General features: G+C 53.8%; 10 protein-coding genes across 10 annotated transcripts; 5 read left to right on the top strand and 5 right to left on the bottom strand.

Moving 5' to 3' along the window:
* Positions 1 to 27: 27 nt before the first annotated feature.
* On the top strand, positions 28 to 762 carry PFLUO_LOCUS3577 (serine/threonine-protein kinase M1; the record flags this gene model as incomplete). The annotated part of the gene is made up of 1 exon (XM_073780838.1): positions 28 to 762. One exon carries the CDS (start codon positions 28 to 30, stop codon positions 760 to 762), a length of 735 nt encoding a protein of 244 aa, XP_073637653.1.
* A 1374-nt stretch (positions 763 to 2136) lies between these two features.
* PFLUO_LOCUS3576 (serine/threonine-protein kinase M1) lies at positions 2137 to 8859 on the top strand (the record flags this gene model as incomplete). Its single annotated transcript, XM_073780837.1, has 22 exons — positions 2137 to 2141; positions 2188 to 2340; positions 2401 to 2497; positions 2588 to 3067; positions 3132 to 4610; positions 4672 to 5215; positions 5283 to 5757; positions 5815 to 6118; positions 6173 to 6270; positions 6323 to 6415; positions 6472 to 6633; positions 6693 to 6792; positions 6845 to 7039; positions 7092 to 7380; positions 7430 to 7627; positions 7681 to 7805; positions 7876 to 7958; positions 8011 to 8133; positions 8189 to 8276; positions 8333 to 8417; positions 8480 to 8598; positions 8668 to 8859. 22 exons carry the CDS (start codon positions 2137 to 2139, stop codon positions 8857 to 8859), a joined length of 5487 nt encoding a protein of 1828 aa, XP_073637652.1.
* Positions 8860 to 9054: 195 nt separating this feature from the next.
* PFLUO_LOCUS3575 (uncharacterized protein) lies at positions 9055 to 9990 on the bottom strand (the record flags this gene model as incomplete). Its single annotated transcript, XM_073780836.1, has 4 exons — positions 9055 to 9135; positions 9171 to 9478; positions 9545 to 9650; positions 9721 to 9990. The coding sequence occupies 4 exons, from the start codon at positions 9988 to 9990 to the stop codon at positions 9055 to 9057; spliced, it is 765 nt and encodes a 254-aa protein (XP_073637651.1).
* Positions 9991 to 10147: 157 nt separating this feature from the next.
* On the bottom strand, positions 10148 to 12455 carry PFLUO_LOCUS3574 (AAA+-type ATPase; the record flags this gene model as incomplete). The annotated part of the gene is made up of 2 exons (XM_073780835.1): positions 10148 to 10876; positions 10935 to 12455. 2 exons carry the CDS (start codon positions 12453 to 12455, stop codon positions 10148 to 10150), a joined length of 2250 nt encoding a protein of 749 aa, XP_073637650.1.
* A 503-nt stretch (positions 12456 to 12958) lies between these two features.
* On the bottom strand, positions 12959 to 13679 carry PFLUO_LOCUS3573 (GTP-binding protein; the record flags this gene model as incomplete). The annotated part of the gene is made up of 3 exons (XM_073780834.1): positions 12959 to 13272; positions 13332 to 13599; positions 13650 to 13679. 3 exons carry the CDS (start codon positions 13677 to 13679, stop codon positions 12959 to 12961), a joined length of 612 nt encoding a protein of 203 aa, XP_073637649.1.
* A 471-nt stretch (positions 13680 to 14150) lies between these two features.
* Positions 14151 to 16212, bottom strand: PFLUO_LOCUS3572 (Nuclear control of ATPase protein 2; the record flags this gene model as incomplete). Its single annotated transcript, XM_073780832.1, has 4 exons — positions 14151 to 14385; positions 14441 to 14566; positions 14614 to 16143; positions 16196 to 16212. The coding sequence occupies 4 exons, from the start codon at positions 16210 to 16212 to the stop codon at positions 14151 to 14153; spliced, it is 1908 nt and encodes a 635-aa protein (XP_073637648.1).
* Positions 16213 to 16306: 94 nt separating this feature from the next.
* Positions 16307 to 17568, top strand: PFLUO_LOCUS3571 (C-4 sterol methyl oxidase; the record flags this gene model as incomplete). Its single annotated transcript, XM_073780831.1, has 4 exons — positions 16307 to 16422; positions 16572 to 16809; positions 16863 to 16948; positions 17007 to 17568. The coding sequence occupies 4 exons, from the start codon at positions 16307 to 16309 to the stop codon at positions 17566 to 17568; spliced, it is 1002 nt and encodes a 333-aa protein (XP_073637647.1).
* A 395-nt stretch (positions 17569 to 17963) lies between these two features.
* On the top strand, positions 17964 to 19161 carry PFLUO_LOCUS3570 (uncharacterized protein; the record flags this gene model as incomplete). The annotated part of the gene is made up of 3 exons (XM_073780830.1): positions 17964 to 18139; positions 18202 to 18236; positions 18296 to 19161. The coding sequence occupies 3 exons, from the start codon at positions 17964 to 17966 to the stop codon at positions 19159 to 19161; spliced, it is 1077 nt and encodes a 358-aa protein (XP_073637646.1).
* Positions 19162 to 19388: 227 nt separating this feature from the next.
* PFLUO_LOCUS3569 (uncharacterized protein) lies at positions 19389 to 20506 on the bottom strand (the record flags this gene model as incomplete). The annotated part of the gene is made up of 2 exons (XM_073780829.1): positions 19389 to 20315; positions 20372 to 20506. The coding sequence occupies 2 exons, from the start codon at positions 20504 to 20506 to the stop codon at positions 19389 to 19391; spliced, it is 1062 nt and encodes a 353-aa protein (XP_073637645.1).
* Positions 20507 to 20831: 325 nt separating this feature from the next.
* PFLUO_LOCUS3568 (D-lactate ferricytochrome c oxidoreductase) lies at positions 20832 to 22801 on the top strand (the record flags this gene model as incomplete). Its single annotated transcript, XM_073780828.1, has 4 exons — positions 20832 to 21075; positions 21132 to 22406; positions 22461 to 22636; positions 22709 to 22801. The coding sequence occupies 4 exons, from the start codon at positions 20832 to 20834 to the stop codon at positions 22799 to 22801; spliced, it is 1788 nt and encodes a 595-aa protein (XP_073637644.1).

Below are 22801 nucleotides of genomic sequence, written 5' to 3'. Positions count from 1 at the left end.
ACCACCCCTGGACTATGCGTGTTCCTGATGGCTCATGACGGAGACACGGTGCATGTTTCTGCGCCGGACCCCCGCTGGAGGCCCGCCCAGCCGGCCTCCTCCACGCTTGCCGCGCACCTCGCGCCGCATCTAGCATCGCAAGGGCCGGACACTCATCGCCTAACGCGGCAGACCTTCTCGCAACTGCGCCAGGAGCTTCTGAGTGAACGAAACAACCAGCTACGCGTGGACGAGACGGTGACCGATGTCAACAAACTGATATGCATTATCCTCAAGGCCGGTCTGGAGCCCAGTCCCGGGGACAGACCCCCAGAAGAAGACTTCGAGGGCCAGGTACTGGACTGCTTGGACATCATTCAAGCGAGCATTGACAAAGCTCCCCAAGCCCTGTGGGATTCAGCGGACCCTCTCATCTTGAGCGTGGATGTACCGGCGCCGCTGTTTGCCTGGTTAATACTTCGTTTGATCCGACTGACCAATAGCAGGCATTCGGAGGTGATGCAGGAAAAGATTCGCCACATATTTACCAGCATATTGTATGCCCAATCCAAGCAGTTTCGACCACTGTCTTCAAGCTCTGGGGCTTCTGCCTTTCTGCGCGCTTGCACATCAGGTTGGTGGACTGTTCCTCTCCGAGGACATCAACTGATCCATTCTGAAACGTCACAGATATTCTGTGCGCCCTCGAGCGCTTTCAATCCACCCTACGTTCAGCAGAATTATCCATACCCACACCAGATGGCTCGCTTCTCGTGGACTTGAAGCACCTGAACCTTCCCCCAGGGCTGTTGGAGGAAAATGCAACGCTCGGCACATTCTGCCAAACAGTCTCCTTAGCTTCCCAGTTACTGGACTCATTCCAGCCCAGGACAAAATTACACGGCCATGGGAACCGCCAAGACTCCATTCTGCGCCAGAATCTTTCGTGGATTCTCAATGGACATCAGCGCCTTCGAACTATCATCCTTAGGTGGCTGCGAAAGGCTGGATCAAACCTGCCTCAAGAGGAAGAGCAAATTTCGGTGCAGTATTTGGAACATGTGCACCGCTTCTGCATCGTCGAGCCAATTTCATCAGGCCCGCTATCAGGCCGAAGTTTAGTAAACACTTGGTCCCAATGTCTGGCTGAATTTCTCGCAATTGACAGTCTGAAACAACTTCCGACTCTCCAGACCGGGCTATCTTATTTTCTGAATGACCTGTCAGAAGCAATGCGAAAATCCGAGTCAGTCGTGCGGCAATTGCAAGAGTCGTTGATGCCAGTTTTGTCGGAGATTCTGAACAGGAATACGGTCTTGCAGTCTTTGGATTCCGGGCTAAAGGTAAGCAGCTCACTCTCACTTGCAATGTTCCGCCCTCTCTTAACCTCTCCCGCATCAGAACTCAATTCTCAATCTTCACGCCGATTTGATAACCCCGCGAGATACCACGCGCTCAATCGGCAAATCATCCGAAGATGGCACTGTTGAGCCAGGTTCTGCCAGTCAAAGACCAGGTATTTTAGACCAGCAGGCAGAGCTAGATGGAGAGTCCCGGGCATCAAAACGATTATGTCTTCCAGCATTGCCAGTCGGGTCCATAGATCAAGGCCCACTTCGGTCACTCCTTACAAGGGTATCGGTACTACTCGATTGCCAGGATATTGAAAGCCTGTCAGATTTGAAACCTGCAATTCAGTGAGTCGCCACGTGCCATCCCCTTTAAGATCTGCTTTACTCATTTGTTAATGTAACAGAAACGCGTACGATGGCCTTAACGAATCCCAAAGATGCGAGGTGCTGGATGTCATAGGCAAGATTTCCTGTAGCGCTGCCGGAAACCTGTCGAGAAAACATTCTGAAGTCACCACACAAGACACCCTGTATTGTGAACTGTGTGACAACGAGCAGTATCAGGACGATCAGGTTCTTGGTCATGAGTATCCCGACCTTGAAGATCTGTGGAATATCTTTAACTTCGTCTTACCCAAGCTCACACGCACTCCGGGGCCTCGCATAGCGGCAATGGTCGCTCTGAGAAGGGTTTTAATGCACTCCGCGAGCTCAAATGAAATGCACCTGTCTTCCTCCTCATGCGGAGAATTTTGCCTTCACTCCCTTCGAAGCTCCAATAGAGAACTGCGAGTGGCAACTGGGTATGTTGTGTGCTCACAGACTACCTCTTTGACAGGGGCTAACCGATTTACAGACATTCAGTCGTGGCCTTCGTGCGTTCAACACTACAGCCCGACGTTCGTCACGCCAATTTCGTCATTGTCCTGGAATGGCTGAAAAACCTATCCGAGAAGGAGGACATGCCATTACATGAAACTTGTATCATAACACTATGTGGACTGGCCAGGTATGTGGTCTCTTCCTGGTCTCTTCCTTCAGTTAGCTATTGTGTATTGACTGGTCACAGAGTATCGGACGATGAAGAGAAGAACCTCATTCTTCTACGTCTCCTGGAATATTTGGGACATCCAAATCCCTATGTCTGCGCAGTGGCATATAATGAAGTAAGCTCGTTTTTCTTCCTAATGATTGACACATCATTTTGAGTTCCATTCTCTATTTTGTTGTGTCACAGTGCTAATAGCTGGGCCTAGCTCTCCAAACTTGCACAACAGTTCGCGCTGACGCCTGCCGGTCTGTTCCGACCTTATTGGCGAACACTCTCCGTCACAGTCGTCAAAAACCTCCAGTCCCGTCCATATATGGCAGAACAGCTCTGCGAATTGCTTGGTATGAAGGTTGACGGTTTTCTTCGGCTGACAGAGGTCCATGTGCTTCCTTACCTAGTGTTGACGCGGAAACGAGACATCATATGTCGAATTGGTGCAAGTCGCAATGAGGGCGAATCACCTTTCGATGTCTGTTCGGAAAAGAACAATCTGGCTGCAATTCTTGCTTTTCTTTTATCCCAGCCATCAAGCAATCCCGAAGCTATGATCATGTCCCTGCTGGCGGAGATTGATTCTGCTTTCAAGGGTCGAAGCCTGGCAGAATTGGTTCGGATCGAACCAATTCTCATTGCCTGTGATTTACTGAAAGGCCTTGGGGATGCTGGAGAGCAACACAAGGAAAGGGTGAGTGCTCCAACGATCGAGCCATGTTTGCTGGTATTTTGAATGCTTATTCAATGGATTCCAGTTCTATCAAGCACTGCGTCGCCTAGCGAGTTTTGTCCCACGAAAAGTCATGCATGGAACGTCATCCAAGAAGGCTGATCTGCTGAGCCATTTTATCGAAGAGCATGTGCTGGGTATCATCACTCAATTTGCGAATGCCATCAACGACTTCCAAGTGAGGCAGACTCTGGCAGAGAAGAGAAGAAACATCCGAGCCATTGAAGAGATGATCAAAATTGCTCAAGGTCACGTTAGCAGCGGATTGCCTCAAGTCTGCGCCTGTCTACGCTCTGCACTTGAAATCGAAGAGCTCTGTGACTATGCGTTCTCCGCCTGGAAGACATTGATCAGCTCACTTGACGAAGAGGAGATCGAACCTCTCATTGATCAGACCCTAGCGATTGTGGTGAGATATTGGGGCAACTTGACTACCGGGAGAAGAAACCAGGCCTGTCAGCTTGTCGACCATATCTTGACAGACCACCCAAATCTCGTTCGAGACACTTTTAACATCATGCCCTCCCTGGCCTCAATCCCCGAGATGGTTTCTTTCGAGGACAAGATTAACCAGTTGAGGGCACAAATGGATGTTCGAAGCCAATTTATGGCACTCATTCGTCGCTGTCAGAGTGAAAATGCCACTGTTGTCGAGCAGGCACTGAAAGAACTCCTGCCCTTCCTCTCAGGGAATGAGGATTTCCTTCATGTGTCGGTCCTCAGCGAACAACCGGACCCAGTGATTGCGCAGTTGACCAGGGCATTGCTCGATTGCTGTGTCAAATTCAACACCATCTCAAATAGCATTACCTTGCTGTCAGCTCGGTGCCTGGGTCTTGTGGGCTGTCTTGATCCAAACCGAGTGGAGACAATCAAGGAAAAGAAAGACATTCTCGTCTTATCTAACTTTGATAGGATGGAGGAGACGGTGGAGTTTATCCTCTTTTTTCTCCAACATGTGCTGGTCGACGCATTCTTGTCTGCTTCCAACACCAGAGCCCAGGGCTTTCTGGCATATGCCATGCAAGGCCTTCTCAAAATCTGCAATCTGAATGGATCTGTCACCCAGCGCTCTCGCGACATTCAGAATGATGAGAAATATAAGCGCTGGACGGAGCTCCCGGAAAGTGTCCAGAACACGCTCACCCCGTTTCTCACTTCGACATACACGGTCACCGTCGTTACATCCAGTGCGAAGGTCCCGTATCCTGTGTTCTCCCCTCATCTGACACATAGCGAATGGCTTCGAACCTTGGTACAAGATCTACTGCAAAATGGGAACGGAGAGAATGCAAAAATTATTTTCACCGTATGCAGTCGTGTGGTGAAGGGCCAGGATATCGCTATTTCATCATTCCTCCTGCCATTTGCTGTGCTTAATCGCATAGTAGGAGGCACTGACGAGGAACAGCAGGATCTTAAGGAAGAGCTGATGGCAGTCCTTACGCATCCTCTCCCGGAGACAAGCAACAACGAACGGGAGACTATCATAAGTAGCAGTCAAGTGAGAACCCCCTGATATGCTATCAATCTATGAATACTAGCTGATCGCATGTCATCTACAGAGCGTCTTCGAAGTTCTGGACTACCTATCAAGGTGGGTTCAAGGTAAGAAGAAGCAGCTTAATAGCCTGAGCCCTCCTGCACAGCAAGGGAGTCGGTCCTCTTATAGGGACCCTGGCCGTGATTTGCTTCTTGAAAAGTATTCCGCGCACATCAAGTCTGTGGAGGATCTTCTGGTGTCGATCCCACCAGAGATCATCTCCAAACGTGCTGTCGAATGCAAATCGTTCTCCAGAGCCCTTTTCCATTGGGAGCAGTACATTCGGAAGTGCAGACCTCAAAAAGAAAGTCAAGATCGCACGAGCCTTGAACCTTTGTACCAACGATTGCAAGACATCTATAGCCAGATCGATGAGCCTGATGGGATTGAAGGGATTTCCAGCCATCTGCCTGCACTTGACGTGGACCAGCAGGTTCTGGAACATCGAAAAGCTGGGAGGTGGCCTACAGCTCAGAGTTGGTACGAGCTCCAGCTCGAGAAAGAGCCTGACAACATCGATGCCCAGTGGAATCTAGTTACTTGCCTCAAGGAATCTGACCAACAAGGTACTGTGTACACCCATTCTACTAGCTTCTTCATTTTGCACCAATATTGTTGCTAACAGAGATTCAGATGCTATTCTTACCCGCTTCGAAACCCTGAAAGACAATGAATCTGCAACCTCTCGGTTTCTGCCTTTTGCAGTGGAGGCTTCCTGGATGACCGGGAGATGGGACAAGTTGGAGGGCTACCTTAGTCTTTGTGCAAGACAAGGTAATGGAGATTTCAATGTTGGGATTGGCTCGGCTCTCAATGCTCTTCGTCAAAGCCAGGGCGAAAAATTCGCAGGCATCATCAATCAGCTACGCCTTCATGTCGCGAGAGCATTGACAGCTAACTCAGTGGGCTCGTTGCAATCTTGCCATGACGATATGCTCAAGCTGCATGCACTGGCAGATGTCGAATCCATTGCTCTCGCAGGGACCGAGAAATCATACTCGCACCCAGATCTGCTGCATGCTCTCGACCAACGTCTGGATGTACTGGGAGGTTATGTCGCTGACAAACAGTATCTCCTTGGCTTGCGACGAGCGGCTATGGAGCTGGCGTAGGCTTTTTCCCTTTCGGCACCTACTTAGAAGATTTACTGACATCGATTCTCCAGGGGCCAATTCGCCGACTCTGATATATCCTCCGCTTGGCTAACTAGTGCCCGTCTGTCCCGCAAGAGCAACTTCACCGGCCAGGCATATCACTCAATGCTTCATGCAGCTCGGTTGAAAGACAGATCAGCCACTATTGAACACGCCCGGCTACTTTGGAAAGATGGCCATCATCGGAAGGCGATCCAGACACTTGAGGGTGCAATATCTGGTAATGAGGCCACCACTTCATCAGCTTCTGCATCGGCTGAATCGCTGTCATTCGCTTCTGGGCGTGGTCAACATCGAAATGAGCTTGCCGCCAGAGTATGTTCTTCAACCCCACTGTCGCGACATGAATCGGACTGCTAATGGATCCAGGCACACCTGCTGCTAGCGAAATGGACGGACAGAGCCGGTCAGACGCATTCCCAAGCAATTGTTCAAAGATATCGTGAGGCTATCAAGTTGTATCCACGGTAAGTCAGATCGGCGTCCTCTGACCCACACAAAGCTAATTCTTGAACCCAGATGGGAAAAGGCACACTACTACTTGGGCAAGCACTACAACAAGATTTTGGAGTCTGAAAAGTCCAAGCCCATGGGAAAGGAAGCGCAGATATAGTAGGTTGCCGGTTGTATCCAGCCGCAGATGAGGTGCTAATAAACGACTCTCTCAGCCTAAGTGGAGAAGCCACGAAGCTTGTCATCGACAACTACCTCCGCTCATTAACATATGGAAGCAAATACGTGTTTCAAACAATGCCTAAAGTTTTGACACTCTGGCTGGAGCATGCTTCTATTGTCAACCAGGATATTGATCCGAAACGCGGAGATAACGAGTGAGAAGGCATCGACCCTAGCTATTTGAACATCACTAACGGCATTTCTCAATCGTCAGAGACTTCCAAAAACACACCAAGGCTCATCGGCAAAAGAGCCTGGATGAAATGCACGCACAGCTCAAGAAATACATCTCCTCTCGTCTGCAACCGGCTCTGGTAAGTACCAAACTCTCCAGTCTGTTCGCAGAGAACTGGCTAATAATTTCAGCTATTCACGATTCTCCCTCAAGTGGTTGCACGTATCTGTCACGGCAATCACACCGTCTACGACCTGTTGACAAGGATCGTGGCCAAAGCCGTCAATCACTTTCCGCAGCAAGGCTTATGGACGGTGCTTGCCGTAGTTAAATCCTCCTCGAAAGAGCGGGCCCAAGGCGGTATTAATTGCCTCCAGAAAATCATGGTGAGTTTTAGTGTCGGTGTCAATTTCACTGCAGGATGTTGACCCCTAGCAGGACTACAGCAATAAAACCAAGGCAGAGTCATCATTGACAGATATTCGGCAAATGATCAACCAAGGGAAAAAGTTCTCGGAAGAACTCCTCCAGCTGTGTTTAGCCCGCGTCGAGGAGAAGGTCTCCAAGATCAGTCTCGCGCGTACCTTGAGATTTAACCACAAAGTCGCTCCTTGTCGATTAGTGGTGCCATTCCAGGCGATGCTGATTCCCAGCCTCCCTGCGAGTCACGATGCCGAGTATCTCAAAGGATTCCGGGCCTTCCCCCGGGACCCAACTACTATTGAAGGTATGCCCTCACATCTCCCACGTGATGACTTGGCTCACTAGTCTTTCAGCTGTACTGGATGATGCCCAGATCTTGAACTCGCTCCAAAAGCCGCGCAAGATCAGTATCCGAGGCTCTGATGGAAAGATCTACAACGCTCTTTGCAAACCCAAGGATGATCTGCGCAAGGACCAGCGTCTGATGGAATTCAACAACATGATCAACCGGTTCCTGAAGAGAGATGTCGAGTCCAGCAAACGCCGCATGTGTAAGTAACCGGACTGATTCGTGGGCTCGGGTTCGACACTGATTGGGAAACAGACATCAAAACGTATGCGGTGACGCCTCTGAATGAGGAATGCGGTCTCATTGAGTGGGTTGATAACCTCCGAACATTGAGAGAAATCATCATCAAATTGCTGCGCGAAAGGGGCGCCACAATAAATGTAAGCTTCTGTTTCTCGTGTCAACACACTTTGTCCCTACGGGTGTTGATGATGCTGATTCTGTACCCAGTACAACGAGATCCGACATTACCTGGAGGAAATCAAAAACGACCGTGCCAAACTTCCTTTGTTCAACTCCAAAATCCTGGCCAAGTAAGTGCCCGCTCCAGTCTCAAAAACCTCAGGCGCATTGACATAAATCCAGACTCCCCCCTGTTCTTCATGAATGGTTCGTGGAGATGTTCCCCGAGACAGAAGCATGGTTTACTGCAAGGCTGCGATATACCCGATCCTCTGCTGTAATGTCAATGGTCGGATATGTTCTTGGGTATGCTGGGCCACCCTTCCAATTGCGGCACGACATTGGCTGACAATTGATCCAGACTGGGCGACCGCCATGGGGAGAACCTCTCGTTCGAGGAAGGCACTGGCGGTGTTCTGCACGTTGACTTCAACTGTCTTTTTGACAAAGTATGAACTCTTCCTCGTAACTGATCGTCCACGACGGGGGCTGATGACCAAATTAGGGCCAAACATTCGAAATACCAGAGGTGGTTCCTTTCCGACTCACTCACAACATGATCGATGCTTTTGGAGCTTATGGGTATAACGGTGAGTGTCCTTACGATGCGGCCCCCCCCCCCCCCCCGTTACTAGTTCTGACAGCGGTATAGGCCCGTTCCGGAGAACCTGCGAAATCACTCTTGGTCTTCTCCGACAGAACGAGGATGCCTTGATGACTGTGCTCGAAACCTTCCTGCATGACCCAACAACCGACTTCATTGGCAAAAGGGTTCGTGAACATTCCTCCTGTATCCCTCCCCGATCCTGTGCTGATACTAGATGTGCTCGATCTCTACAGCGCCGCACCCATACGAACGTGCCTGATACGCCGGCTGGTGTGCTGGAAGATGTACGCAACAAGCTCCGAGGTTTCATGAACAAACAGCCAATCCCGCTGTCTGTAGATGGCCAGGTGGACGAACTGATCATGCAGGCGACGGACAAGAAAAACCTGGCGGCCATGTATGTCGGATGGTGTGCATTTTTCTGAAGCCTGCCTGGTTTTTTTTACACACAATGGCAACGTCTGGATAGACGTCTGGGCTCTACTGTAACGACCCTTTTTTTAAATAAAAAAAAATTCATTAATATTTTGATATCTGTTAATACATGAAGGACAATGGCTTTGTCGTCTCAATCTCGGCTTCGACTCTTGTTTGGACTGCGACTTCGATCACTGCGACTACTATAGCTGCTGTAACTGGGGCTTCGGCGCCTGCGATGCCGGGGGCTTCCTGTGCGGAGGCTGTTTCGCCTTGGCGGGGACCTTGAGCGGGATGAGGAATAGGGTCGAGAGCGTACAGGGGATCGCGATCTCGACACCGATTTCGGCCGATAGATGTCATGCCGTTCCGTAGGCCGGGGTGGAGCATGTCTCCGTGGTGGAGGAGATGATTTGCCGCCGTACGACCCGCGTCCATATCTGGAGCGGCCGGAGCCTCGATTGGCCACCGGCGGCGGTGGTGAACGCGAAAAGTTCCGACGAGGAAGAACAATCGAGACGTTCAAGGAGGTTCCATCCAGTTGAGCTTCGTGCATATGGGCAATGGCTGCTTCGGCGTCTGCAGGGTCGTAGTACAGAATGTAGGCGGTACCTCGGTTTGTCATGACTAGAACACAATGGCATCAGCAACTGGCCAGGCATGAAGTCTTCCAGGGCCGTGAGTGGGTCTTACAAGCTCGGTTGATCGGAAGGTCGAGGTATTCAATGTCCCCAAAGCTGCCAAAGATTTCACGAAGGTGCGCCTCGGTAACATTCTTGGTAAGCTTCTCTACCACGATCTGGACGCCCCAGCTCGAGTCAGCATAGATTCTTCGGAGAATTGGAGCTGTTCTTCCCCGTCGGACTGACCTTGGAGCTCCGGGGAGGGTTAGGGTTCGGGGAAGGGGTGCGGCTGAAGCTTCTGCTCCGGTATCGACGGCCGCCCGTGCGACTGCGGGATGGTGTGCGACCACGCGAGGGAGAGCGAGTCCGGCTTCTTGAGCGATCACGGCCACGCACTGGACTGCGCGTGACACTTCTCTTGGGCTCGTCGCGAGGGGAGATCGACCGGCGAACGGAGCGCGACGAACGCGCACGGCCCGGCGAGGGGATCGGGGACGGACGCGATCGTGTGGACATGATCAGGCTGAGTTTTAGGAAATGGGGGAGAGAGAGAGGATCATGAGTCCAGTCGTTATTGTGTCGTGTTGCAAGCCGGAATGCTGTGCTTAGGTAAGTGGCAGCTAACCCGATCAGGCCCTCTTATCTTATCTTATCGGTTATCTCTGTGCGATTACTATTGATCGATGCCCAGTCGCCAATGTTCATACTCCTCGACCACCGCGGCCGTGATCTGCCGTCGCACCTGTGTCAATGCGTAGTCAAAGTGCTTCTGGCACACCTCTTGCTGCTGCCCGGTCTCCTCTTCCTCGTCCAGGGCCGCGTCACCTGCCGTTTCACAGATGCTCACAATCTCAGCACCAGAGTAGCCTTCGGTTCGATCGGCCAGGTCCTCGAGGTCCACCTCCGCATGAAGGACAGACTGGCTGGTCCAGATCCGGAAAATCTCCTGGCGAGCCTCGAAGTCGGGCGGGCCAATGTAGAGGATGTTGTCTAATCGGCCGGGCCGCATCAGCGCAGGGTCCAGCACGTCGGGCTTGTTCGTAGCCGCAATGACCAACACGTTGCGCAGCTCCTCGATACCGTCCATCTCGTTGAGTAAGGTCGTCAGGACATTAACCCCCCCGTGGGAAGTACTGCTACGCTTCGAAGCAATGGCGTCGATCTCGTCGAAAAAGATGATGCTTGGACGTGCGGCTCGGGCTTTTCGGAAGATCTCACGCAATGATCTCTCAGACTCTCCGACATACATACTGAGGATTTCCGCCCCCTTGACGGCCAAAAAGTTCAAGCCAGCCTCGGTGGCCAGTGCCTTGACGGTCATGGTCTTGGAACAGCCAGGCGGTCCATAGAGAAGGACGCCCTTTTTGCTCTTCACGTTGAGCCGACGCATCCGTTCGGGGTGCTGCAACGCACTGTCAGTTGTAACCATATTGTGTGGAAGGGAAGTGATGGGAGCTCACCTTGAGCGGTCTTTCGACAGCTTTCTGAAGGCGCCGTTTGATCTCGTGTTGTCCACCAATATCTGACCATCGCACTTTGGGCGTTTCCAAAAAGACCTCCCGCATAGCGGTCGGGCGAACTTCTTGTAGGGACATCAAGATGTCTGCCTCCTGAATCTCTAGCGGATCAGCCACCTCGTCCATATTGTCTGTCTGGTCAGAAGCCACGATTGAGGGGAGCGCGGTAGATCGCGGGTCCAACAATTGTCGCTGGCGCGCTTTGCGGCAGATCATTTGGAGAAGCGCAAATAGATCCGCACCAACGTAGCCGTGGGTTTTTTCAGCGAGAAATTCAATGGTTTCATCACTCAATCCTGCAAAAGCCGGCCCGCGAATGGCACGCAGGATCTCGGCTCGGTCCTGAGCGGTGGGAATCTGCAGTTCAATCTCCGTCGCTAGGCGATGGGGGGTCCGGAGGGCATCATCCACATTGTTGGGATGGCGCGCCGCAGCGACTACTAGGATGGATGCGCTTCGAATGGAGTCGAGGCTCTCGCACAGAACAGACGCCAACGACTGAGATTCAAGGGAGGTCCGTTTCGGCGCAATGACTTCTAGCTGGTCGATGATGATCACGCTTGGTTTCGCGCGAGCGGCTTCCTGGAACGTATTGCGCAGCTTGGCCTCGCCCTCATTGAGACTCCTGCCCAGCGTGGCAGTGCCCAGCCGGAATACCTGTCTCCAACCAGCCTTCTCGATCTGCTGCAGAAGAGCCGTCTTGCCGGTTCCCTTCGGTCCATAGAGAAGAATGCCCCGGCGGTGCTCGTAGAATGGCGGCATGATAACCGCTCGCTGGCCCAGATTCAAGTCGGCCAGACTCTCGTTGATGTCTTCTATCTGCCGAGACAGTCCCCCCAGACTGCCGGGCTGGACATGGATGTCGGACTGTTCTGGCGACACCCTTTCGTCTGCCTCTTCTCCAATGGAGACCTTGGTGGCATCTGTGAATTGGAAGAGAGTCCGCGAAGTGCCTGCGTTTTGCGTCCGAATGCCGACCACTTGGAAGCTCCTGCGCTGACCGATGAGATCCAATTCAAACACCAGGCCCGTGGTGAGGACCTCGCATCGGGCAAGCTGGAGGTTTTTCAACGCCCACGCCCAGTGGGACTGATCTTCGTCGCGGATTTCGCCATACTTGGCCAGCTTCTCGGCATCTGTCCGGTCGACCACCGTGACCGACTGGATCTCCTCCAGCGCGCCATCTAGCCGATTGACGGCGATCTTCTCGCCAATCTTGACTCCATAGCAGTCCTGTAGGGTTCTCGAGGTCTGGACGACCGTGTTCTGGATATTTTCCACGGCCGTCCAGGCGATCGCCGTCTTCGGAGGTCCGTCGGCAGATGTGAGGCTGCAAATGTCTCCCGCGCGCAGTCTGAGTGCTGCGAGCGAGGAAGACGAGAGATAGACGCGGAATGCATCTTTCAGATCACTGCGCGCCTGCTTCGACAATGGCCGCGCCGTGAAACTGCGGACCTCCGCCATCTCCCTTCCGCGCGAGCCAGTCACACCGAGAGAATCAAACGTGCCTTGGGTTGCGGGAGGCGGCGAGGCGGGCAGAAGTACAACCCAACGAAACGCTGCGCGTTATTATTACTATGAACTGAAAATCGAGCGAGGGGCGTTCGTTTCGGATGACCAAGGGAAGAAAAAGAAAAAGTGGGTCTGATTTACATTATTATCGGAGCTACATGTTTTTAACTACAATACATCATCTCCTACTCAGCACCCTAATCATGAGACAAACCAACATCGTTGAGGGAAAAAGACTAGGCAATTGGGGTGACAGTGAAACGAAACAACGACAGAAAAAAAAAGAAGAGAAAGGAAAAAGGAAAAGGGTCCAGAGAACACGGAGGAGAGTGCGTTCATAGAGACCGGTCGTCACGAGAAGATGTATGGACAAGGGCGACACGCTGGAGTAGCCCGCGGCGAGGCGGAGGACCAAAACACGAAGGAAAGGAGAGAAATGGTGATACAGCGCATGTCTAGCAGCACTTGCCTCCTGAATTCGACGAGCCCTGTTGATCCATCGAGACACCTTGGCCCCCGGTCGGCTCCGTCTTAGAGGTGTCCATTCCCTTCTTGATGTCCGTGGCCAGGCTGTAGAACGCCTTCTCGATGTTGATGTTGTTCTTGGCCGAAACTTCGAGGAAGGGAATGTTAAGTTCATCAGCGAGCTGCTGGCCCTGTTCGGTCGACACCGCCCGCTTCTCTTCCCAATCACACTTGTTCCCGATGAGGATCTTGTGTACGCCTTCGCTGGCGTGTTGCTCGACGTTGGAGAACCACGTTCGGATGTCTGCATTCGAGCCCGTGATTAGCCGCCTGTGGTCCAAGAGGTGGGGGGGAGGGATTTACTGTGGAAAGACCGTTCATCCGTGACATCGTAGACAAGTAGGATCCCCATAGCACCTCGGTAGTATGCCGTCGTGATGGTCCGGAAGCGCTCCTGGCCTGCTGTGTCCCAGATCTGCAGCTTCACTCGCTTGCCATCCAACTCGATCGTGCGGATCTTAAAGTCGATTCCGATGGTGGTGATGAATGAGGGGGTAAACGAGTCTTCGCTGAATCGCAACAGACAACATGACTTGCCCACACCCGAGTCTCCGATCAGCAACAGTTTGATCTATCTCTGTCAGCGGATGATGCATTCATTCGGGTGGACAAGACCCTCACCAAGAAGTCATAATTCCTGGTGCCCGCCATAGTGGAGCGAGTTGATTCGGGGAGGGTTGCAGGATAAGGTTGAGAGAGCTGGAAAAGTGTTGAGTCGGCGACAAGGCAGTTGTCATTCGACTGCGTTCTGGGCTAGGTGGGCGCAGAAGTGCTCAGAAGTGCTGGGTGGCCAAATGGACAGGAGTGAGTGATCGTTGGGGAGTGGAGAATAAATGACCCAGCGGTGGATACCCGGTCAGGGGTGAGACAGTGTCGAGGTCCAAGAACGATAGAGAAAGAGAGCAGTGGCCTGGCGGAGGATCCAGGGGGGTGGCGAGGCAGCAACGGGAGAGGCGAGATGGGTTGTTTGTCGGTGACCAGCGTGGAGGAGAGATGGATGATGACGGGGCCGGGGTGTGGGTGGCTTAGCTAAGCGGGCCCGTGACTGACCGGGAGGAAGTATACATACGGAGATAGACATCTACACCGATGAGGGGTATACATGAATTATTTTTCTACGGCTTATGAGGTCGGGGAATACGTCCATCGCATCCGCTCTACCACCCGCATCTGCTGCTCGACCCCGCCGCTCACGTCCAGAAGGTCCTGCACATCCTGCCGCAGCTCGTGGTATTGCCGGCCGCCTAGGACCGACTCGGCTGCCTGGAGCAGCGACTCGGCCTCGCACATGAGTCGCCCGGCGTCCTTGTGGGAAAGAACGCCCTGAGAGGAGGGAGCCAAGACCCGCGTGATGTTCCTGTATCACAGTTAGAACCCGAACGCAAGTCTGCTCAGAACCCAGGGCACGGTACCGTAGCCCACGTCGCAACTCATCCTGTTTCTTGCCTTGCCGCAGGCCGCGTCGGCTACCGAGAACGCCAGCCAGCCACTGCAGTGTAGCATAGGACACCAAAATCCCGGGAGTAAGTCCCACAAAGCTGCGCGAGGTCAGTGGTGTCGCGGACCTGGATCGATACACACATACCCAAAGACCAGTTCTTGGCTTTTCAGAAGAGAGTCAATGCCGCTAATTGCAATTTCTACGTCGACCTTGGTCTTTTGGATCTGGATCAAGAGCGCGCGGACGAGGTCGCCCTTGACGGTCCCTACGAACGGGGATCGTAAATCTCGCTCGTACGCCCGCAGCACGGGTGTCAGGTCGCCCTCCTTCACGGCATTGACGATCGCGGTGGTGTCCTCCGTCGCCGGCGTTCCAGGGTTGAGATCAGGGCGGTCGAGAACAAAGTCCACCACCATTCTCTCCAGGCTGGCCCGGTCAGCCTCCAAACTGTTCTTGCTCATAATGGCGATCTCGCTCTTCTCATCATGTCGGATGGTCCCAATGAGCTTTCGAATGGGATCCACCACCCAATTACTGCCAAAGTCAATCACGGTGGCGCCAATGCCAATTATCCAGTGGAGAATTTGGTCCCGGTGGCTGGCCAGGAATCGCACCGACGCACCACTCGACAGGGTTGCCACAAAGACCGGAAGCCAATACCGGATCACGCGCGATGGACGTCCATGGAGACCGATAAACGTCGACACCGATGCCTGATGGTTCGGGAGCTCGGTTCGCAGAACATGCACCAGGCGCTCGATCAGATGCAGGGGTTTCTGCAGCTGGAAACCCCCCTGCTGCCATTGCAAATGTGCGCTCTGACTCTCCTGGTCAATGGCCGCGGAGACCTCTTTCTCAAAGGTTTGGGTGTCACGCGGATCTGAGACCTGCTGCAGAAGGGTCTCGATGAGGGCTACGGACCGACCGACGGCATCACACCACGACTGGAGCGACCCATTGTCGGGGCCCTGACTGGGGGATATCTCGTTCCGCTCCAGCAAGCGCGATCCTTCCATCATAAGGCCCAAGCTGCTGGTATGGATATCCCTGATGGACACGAGGCGATCCCTTTTTTGCTGTATTTGTGCCCTGCATTCCCTGATTGGGGTCAGGTGGTTGATTCGCAAGGAGAATGCTGGTCGTGTCCGAGCACTTTGCCGTACCACTTGATAAAATCGGGCCCATCGGGCAGCTATTGACGTTGACATGGACTGGACTCTCCAATCCTGAATTTCTTGGTCTGAATACATCTCTTTGGTCCAATTCCACACTCGGAGGGGCAATGTCTGCACGGTACAGAGGCCGCTGTACCACGGCGATTCTAGTACTTCATCCCAATAGCGAACCTCGTGGTGGAGTCGTAGGGTTTGGTTCAACAGCACGTTCATGGCCAGACTAGACGCCTGGACGACAGCTTTGGCGGTGACCAGCCACACATGGAGGGCGACAATCTCCGTGGCGGATTCGGCTCGGAGGCGCGACACGGCCGCGCCCGAGATCAAATCCGCCAGCCGGTTCGCGGATGGAAGGGGCTGGGTTTTGGAGGTGACGGAGAGAGAGTTGATCAGGCTCTGCAGATGTGCGATCTGCTGGCTGGAGGGAACATCAACAATGGCGACGGAGGTCAGGTTTTGTTGGAGGCGATCGAGCTGGGAGTTGATGGCGCAGGCATTTCTGGCGAAAGCGACCGTCAGTCATGGGAGATTACTTGTGGGGATGGACCGACTCTTGAATGAGCGACATGTCGGCAGGGCTGGCAGGGCATGATGTGTAGTGTATGTAGTGGTCATTACTCACGACAGTACATACCTCGGTGACGGAGCAAACACGGCAAACCATGCAAACAAACATCCGTGCTGCAAAATACCCTGGAGCCCCCGGCATGGCCGGCCAGCTGAGTCATCAGGGGGCAGATGTGGCGCCACTTCGGCTGGGAAAAAAAAGTTGGCCGTCGTTCGGATCATAAATAAGTGATTCCCGGTTGGGGTACCCTCTTTTCTGTCAACTCTCTGATCTGAGTCCACACACACACCATGTACTTTCCCCCTTCCCTCCCCAAACACCCAAATCCCCCCACCACTAACTAACAACCACTGTTCTAGGAATTCAACGCTATCCGCCGGCACATACTGGTCCCAGTACGAGGAGGTTTCCAAGTATAATGCCCACCTGAACGTCGCCGAGCGCCTATGGGTCACCTGGTACGCCTGGATGCAGAACGATGTCCTGGCTACCGGCATCACGTCCTTCGTCATGCATGAGCTAGTGTACTTTGGTCGCTCCTTGCCGTGGATCTTCATCGACAGCCTGGGTCTGTTCAAGGGATACAAGATTCAGAACGTGAGTTGCCCTGGTCGACGGAGCCCGACACCCGCACTAACCCCGGACAACAGAACAAAATCCCAACATTGCGCGAGCAGTGGCAATGCGCGAGATTTGTGCTCCTAAGTCACTTCACGGTCGAGTTACCCCAGATCTGGTACGTTGGAAATCGCCCCGCTTCTTCAACTCATGGCTAATCATCCGGTCCCTGCCAGGCTCTTCCACCCCATGGCCCAATATTTCGGTCTCTCCACGTCCGTCCCCTTCCCGTCCGTCTGGACCATGGCGTACCAGATCGCCATCTTCTTCGTCATGGAGGATACCTGGCATTATTTCTCTCACCGCGCTCTTCATTGGGGTCCCCTGTACAAAGCCATCCACAAGATACACCACCAGTATTCGGCACCCTTCGGTCTAGCAGCGGAATATGCATCTCCGATCGAAGTCATGATCCTCGGTTTCGGCTCCGTGGGCTGCCCGATCCTCTGGTGTGCACTCACCGGCGAGTTACACATCATGACCATGTACATCTGGATTGTCCTGCGCTTGTTCCAGGCCATTGATGCTCACAGTGGTTATGAGTTCCCCTGGAGTCTGCATCACTTCTTGCCCTTCTGGGCGGGTGCCGACCATCATGACCTGCACCATGAGAAGTTCATCGGCAACTTCGCGAGCAGCTTCCGGTGGTGGGATCTTCTGCTGGACACGGAATATACCCCGGATGCGCTCAAGCGGCGCAGGGAGAACAAGGCCAAGTCTTCAACCAAGGCTCAATAATTGATGGTGTGAACGATTCGAATCTCTCTAGACCGGTTTTGCGTGGTTCCCCTGCGGATGAGATGACCTCTATTCATATAGATCTGTTTGTGTCTCTGACCTGACAGTGCCATGATGGCATTGCTCGTTGTTCATGTATCTACATATTAATACTCCTACCGATTTCCATGTTGGTCTTCTGTAATTTGATTTTTGTTCATGGTGAAGCTTGTGTTTATTCGATGAAGACGACTGAAGAAGTTCATCGTAGGGACTTTGGGTGAGACTGACTGTCCGTGCCCATCACTAGTTAACTCCTGGGCGACGCCTAACTAATCTTCGGCCCCGCAGGTCCCCCTCCACTCCTAACTTCTTCATCCACTTCCTCCGTTATTTTTTTCCTGCCAGCCGGCGCCATGGTGCGCCCGCGAGGTTTGTCGAATGTTTCCTCCGCTTCGTCTGTTCCCGACCAGGACCAGGTATGCCATGTACTCGCCGAGGTGGCCGCAGTAGTTAACATGTGCCAGGAACTGGGGAGTATGTACGATTACCTCGCCAAAGTCATCCTCCTGGGCCCGAGCGGCGCCGGAAAGTGAGTGATCCTGTGCAACGACCCCAGACACTGACTGATTTGTTTTTTTCGGATACGAGCAGGTCCTGTGTACTCCATCGATTCGTGAAGAATGAATGTACGACCACCGCTTCTCCCGTTCCCCTACCTTGGCTAACCTCCACCCTCTTTTCCCAGGGCGTGTTCTGTCGTCACAAACCATTGGCGTCGAGTTCTCTTCTCGCATTGTAAAGCTGGGATCGGGCTCCAGACGCAGGCGGATCAAGCTACAGCTTTGGGACACTGCTGGGACCGAGCGTTTCCGATCCGTTTCGCGGTCCTACTACCGCGGAGCCGCAGGCGCGATTCTCATCTACGACGTCGCTTCCCACAACTCTTTCGCGTCGCTCCCAACCTTCCTGATGGACGCGCGGGCACTGGCCTCCCCCAACCTGACCGTCATCCTGGCGGGGAATAAGTCCGACCTGACAGATTCCGCGCCGCAGTCCGAGCTGGTCGACGACTCGACTCGGCCTCCGCCTACGCCGTCCAGTACGTCGAGCAAGCAGTCATCACTGCCGTTTGAAGCCAGTAGCTCGGTTCGGTCGACGAGCCATTTGGGGTCGGGGACCCGGATGACTGCTACCTGGGCCCCCGAGGGGCGGGAAGTCGGTCCCGAGGAGACGTCGCGCTGGGCCGCCCAATCTAATATTCCTGTTGCCGTCGAGGTCTCCGCCCTGACGGGGGATGGTGTTGAAGAAGTGTTTAACCGGCTCGCGCGCATCATTCTGACCAAGATTGAACTGGGCGAAATCGATCCGGACGACCCGCAGAGCGGCATCCAATATGGAGATGGTGGCCTTTACGGTCACGGCACCAGTGACGGCTCGAGCATCCGAAGCAGAGCTACGCTCGAGGACAACGCCCTGCCCCTTCAACGAAGGACCCCACGGCGGCGAGGCAAAGGGGGTGGCACCCATGGCTGGAGGGGCGGGATGAGAGAATGGGAGGACGTGTTTCGCTTGGGCGGTTCTCAATCGCGGAGGAATCGAAGTTGTTGTTGATCTACAGATGATCTGGATGTTTTTTTGGCGACTGGTCTTTCGTTTCACTTCTTGATACCCCCCCTCCCTCTGTTGTCGTTCGTTTATCCTTTCTACAAGATGCTGTTGATGGCGCTCCTGGGACGGGCGCTTCTGCAGAGAGCCAATTAAATCATTCATTTCTTTCGCCTTTTTTCTATGGATTCTGACTTGCCACCAGAGGGTTATTGCAAATTGCACAGACACTCTCACGCGTCGATGCCGGCGATGAGAGTCTTAATGCCCTTCCCGGCCTTGACCTCCTTGAAGGCCTGCTCGGCCTCTTCGAACTTGACGGTGCCGGTGATCAACTTCTTCACATCCACCTTGCCCGAGGAGACCAAGCCAACTGCCAGCTTGTAGTCCCCGCTTCCATATCGGAAGCTGCCCTTGAGGGTCAACTCCTTGGAGCAAGCCGCCATGATCGGGAATTGGATCTCGCTCCGGCCCATACCGCCCTGCACATACGTACCGCCGTTTCGCAGGACGTGGATACCCGTGTGCACCGAGGGTTCCGCACCCGAAGCATCGATCGCTACATCGGCACCAGCACCCAGTCCATTCTCTTCCTTCAGCCGATCAGCGTTCATCATTGCCGACTCTTTGCCCGGCAGGAACGTCGCCGTCACCGCATACTGCTTGGCAAAGTCTAGGCGGGGCTGTTGGATATCCACCGCAACCACCTTAGACGCCCCAAACGCCGTCGCCACCGCACAGCAGAGCAAGCCCACGGGGCCGGCACCGAACACCACGACCGATTGGCCGGGGCTCACGCTGGCCTGGCGGACGATATGCACAGCCACGCTCAGAGGCTCCATCAGAGCTCCTTCCTGCAGAGACAGATGCTCGGGAAGCTTATAGCAGAAATCCTCGGGCAGCACATAGTACTTGGCTAGCGTACCGTCATAAGGCGGAGTAGCTGCAAAGGCCATGTTCTCGCAGAGGTTGTACTTGCCCGCCTTGCAGGGCTCGCACCGGCGGCAGGAGATGCCGGGCTCCATGGCGACGCGGTCGCCGACCTTTAGTGTGGTGACTTCGGACCCGACCTGGCTGACGATGCCGGCCGACTCGTGCCCGAGAACCATGGGGTCCTTGACGACGAATTGGCCGATAGCGCCGTGTTCCCAATAGTGTACCTATGTCGGATTAGTTACTGCGGCGGGAGGGAGGTCGTGCAATTGATGATACCTACATCGCTGCCACAGATGCCGGTGTACTTGACGTTGATGAGTACATCATGGGAGTTCTTCAGTTCGGGAACTGGGCGGTCCTCGTACTTGACCTGATGGATGCCCTCGAGAATGAAGGAGAGGTTCTGCCCCGCCATTGATTAGCCGGGAGAGGGGTGTGGATCAGGGATAGATCGATAGATACCTTGGCAGTTTGGGACGACATGGCTGGGGAAAGAAGAGAGATAGGAAGGCGAAGAGAGAGAGAGAGAGAAAGAAATGAAAGGAAGGAGAGAGGAAAGAGGGAAAGAAGTAATAGAACTAAAAAGTGTCAAGTGATCATTGTTGGCTCTCGATTTAGCCGCCTTTTACCCGCGCGCCCGTCATCAAGGCGGTGTGGTGTGGAGTCTATCTAGCCTCCGACCTTCCCTCCGATGTACCCTACAATTATTACATGTAGTACTGGATTATCATCCACCCGCAATGCTCCCCGTCAATGCTGTCGCCCTGAGGGCGCTGCGTGGATTTAGAGCAACTCCGCCTTCCCTGCAACGCCGACTCTTCAGTGTGTCGACCGTTCGCCCGAACGAAAAGCCGCAGCAGTCGTTCAAAAGCCAGCTGTATGAAAGCACCCAGCAACGACTCAAGCGCGAGCGTACCGAGCAGGAACGATATGCCCAATTACAGACTCAGTCCCCTGGTGGTCGCTATGCGGCCCTCATGTTCGGTATGCGCTGGTACCCCGGACCCGAAGCTTCCCCATCCCCGCTAACGTCGGTCCAGCCTTGGTCTTTTTCTCCGGCAGTGCATACTATCTAGGGTCACTCAAGCCGGCAGCTCTCCCGAAGTCGTCAACAAGCTCGCTTGCGGATATCGACGCTCCCCCACACAATGTCTCGCCCTCCAACCTCCAGGCGGCGTGGGCGGATTTCATCGACATTCTCGGTAAGGAGAATGTCTCCACTGCGCTGGACGACTTGGAATTGCACGCGGGCTCGGATTGGTCGTCTTACTCACACGGGGAGAAAGAAAGGCCGTTTCTGATTTTATATCCGTCGAGCACCGAGGAAGTCTCTCGGATAATGAAAATCTGCCACCAACGCGTCATCCCCGTCACGCCGTACTCGGGCGGCACGAGCTTGGAAGGCCATTTTGCCTCGACCAGAGGAGGTGTTTGCATTGATTTTGGTCGTATGGATCGCATTCTGGGGCTTCACAAGCGCGATTTGGATGTGGTGGTGCAGCCGGCCGTCGGATGGGAGGACTTGAACGAGGAGCTGGCCAAGGATGGCTTGTTCTTTCCCCCCGACCCCGGTCCCGGAGCCATGATCGGAGGCATGGTGGGGACCGGCTGCTCCGGCACCAATGCTTACCGATATGGGACCATGCGTGAGTGGGTTCTCTCATTGACCGTTGTTCTCGCCGATGGAACAATCATCAAGACTCGGCAGCGCCCTCGGAAGTCGAGTGCTGGCTATGATCTCACCAAACTCTTCATTGGGAGCGAGGGTACCCTCGGTCTTGTCACGGAGGCTACGTTGAAGCTCACCGTGAAGCCTCAGAGTCAGAACGTTGCTGTTGCAAGCTTCCCGTCCATTCACAGTGCGGCCGAGTGTGTGACACAGGTGGTGGAGGCAGGAATCCCTGTCGCCGGATTAGAAATTTTGGACGATGTGCAGATGAAGTGCATTAATGCCAGCCAGTCCACCAGCCGGCAGTGGAAGGAGTCGCCTACCTTGTTCTTTAAATTTACCGGCACTCCCGTGGCAGTGAAAGAGCAGATCGGGCTGGTCCAGAAGATTGTGTCTAAAACCGCCGGCCGAACATTTGAGTTCGCTCGCGGCGAAGAAGAAATGCAGGAGCTTTGGAGCGCTCGCAAACAGGCGCTGTGGAGTGTCATGGCGATGAAAAGGAGCCCTGAAGACCATGTCTGGACAACAGACGTAGCAGTCCCGATGAGCAAACTCCCCGATATCATCGAGGCTACGAAAGAAGACATGACGCAGAGCCGGCTGCTGGCCGGAATCTGTGGCCATGTTGGAGATGGCAATTTCCATGGTGAGCTATTTCTCCGTGACGCAAGGGTCCCCGAACCCAGCTAACTCGCATCAGCCATTATTCTGTTCAACGAGAGCGAAAAGAAGGTTGCTGAGGGTGTCGTTCATCGAATGGTGAAGCGGGCCGTGGAAATGGAAGGCACAGTAACAGGAGAACATGGAGTTGGCCTTGTCAAACGAGACTATCTCGAGCACGAACTGGGTGAATCCACCGTGGATGCCATGCGCCGGGTAGGTCACATCTACAATCACTATTGACTGTCATGGAGAACATCGACACTAACTATCTTGAACATCTTTCAGTTGAAACTGGCCTTCGATCCACTCCGTCTGCTCAACTGTGACAAGGTGGTCCGAACAGAGCAACCCGCGGCCGGAGAAATCAAAGAATGGTAA

The sequence above is a fragment of the Penicillium psychrofluorescens genome (genome assembly GCF_964197705.1).
Source record: "Penicillium psychrofluorescens genome assembly, chromosome: 2".
In the NCBI taxonomy this organism is placed as follows: domain Eukaryota; kingdom Fungi; phylum Ascomycota; class Eurotiomycetes; order Eurotiales; family Aspergillaceae; genus Penicillium; species Penicillium psychrofluorescens.
The sequence above is the reverse complement of the archived record's forward strand: the minus strand, read 5'-3'. Positions and strand labels throughout refer to the sequence as shown.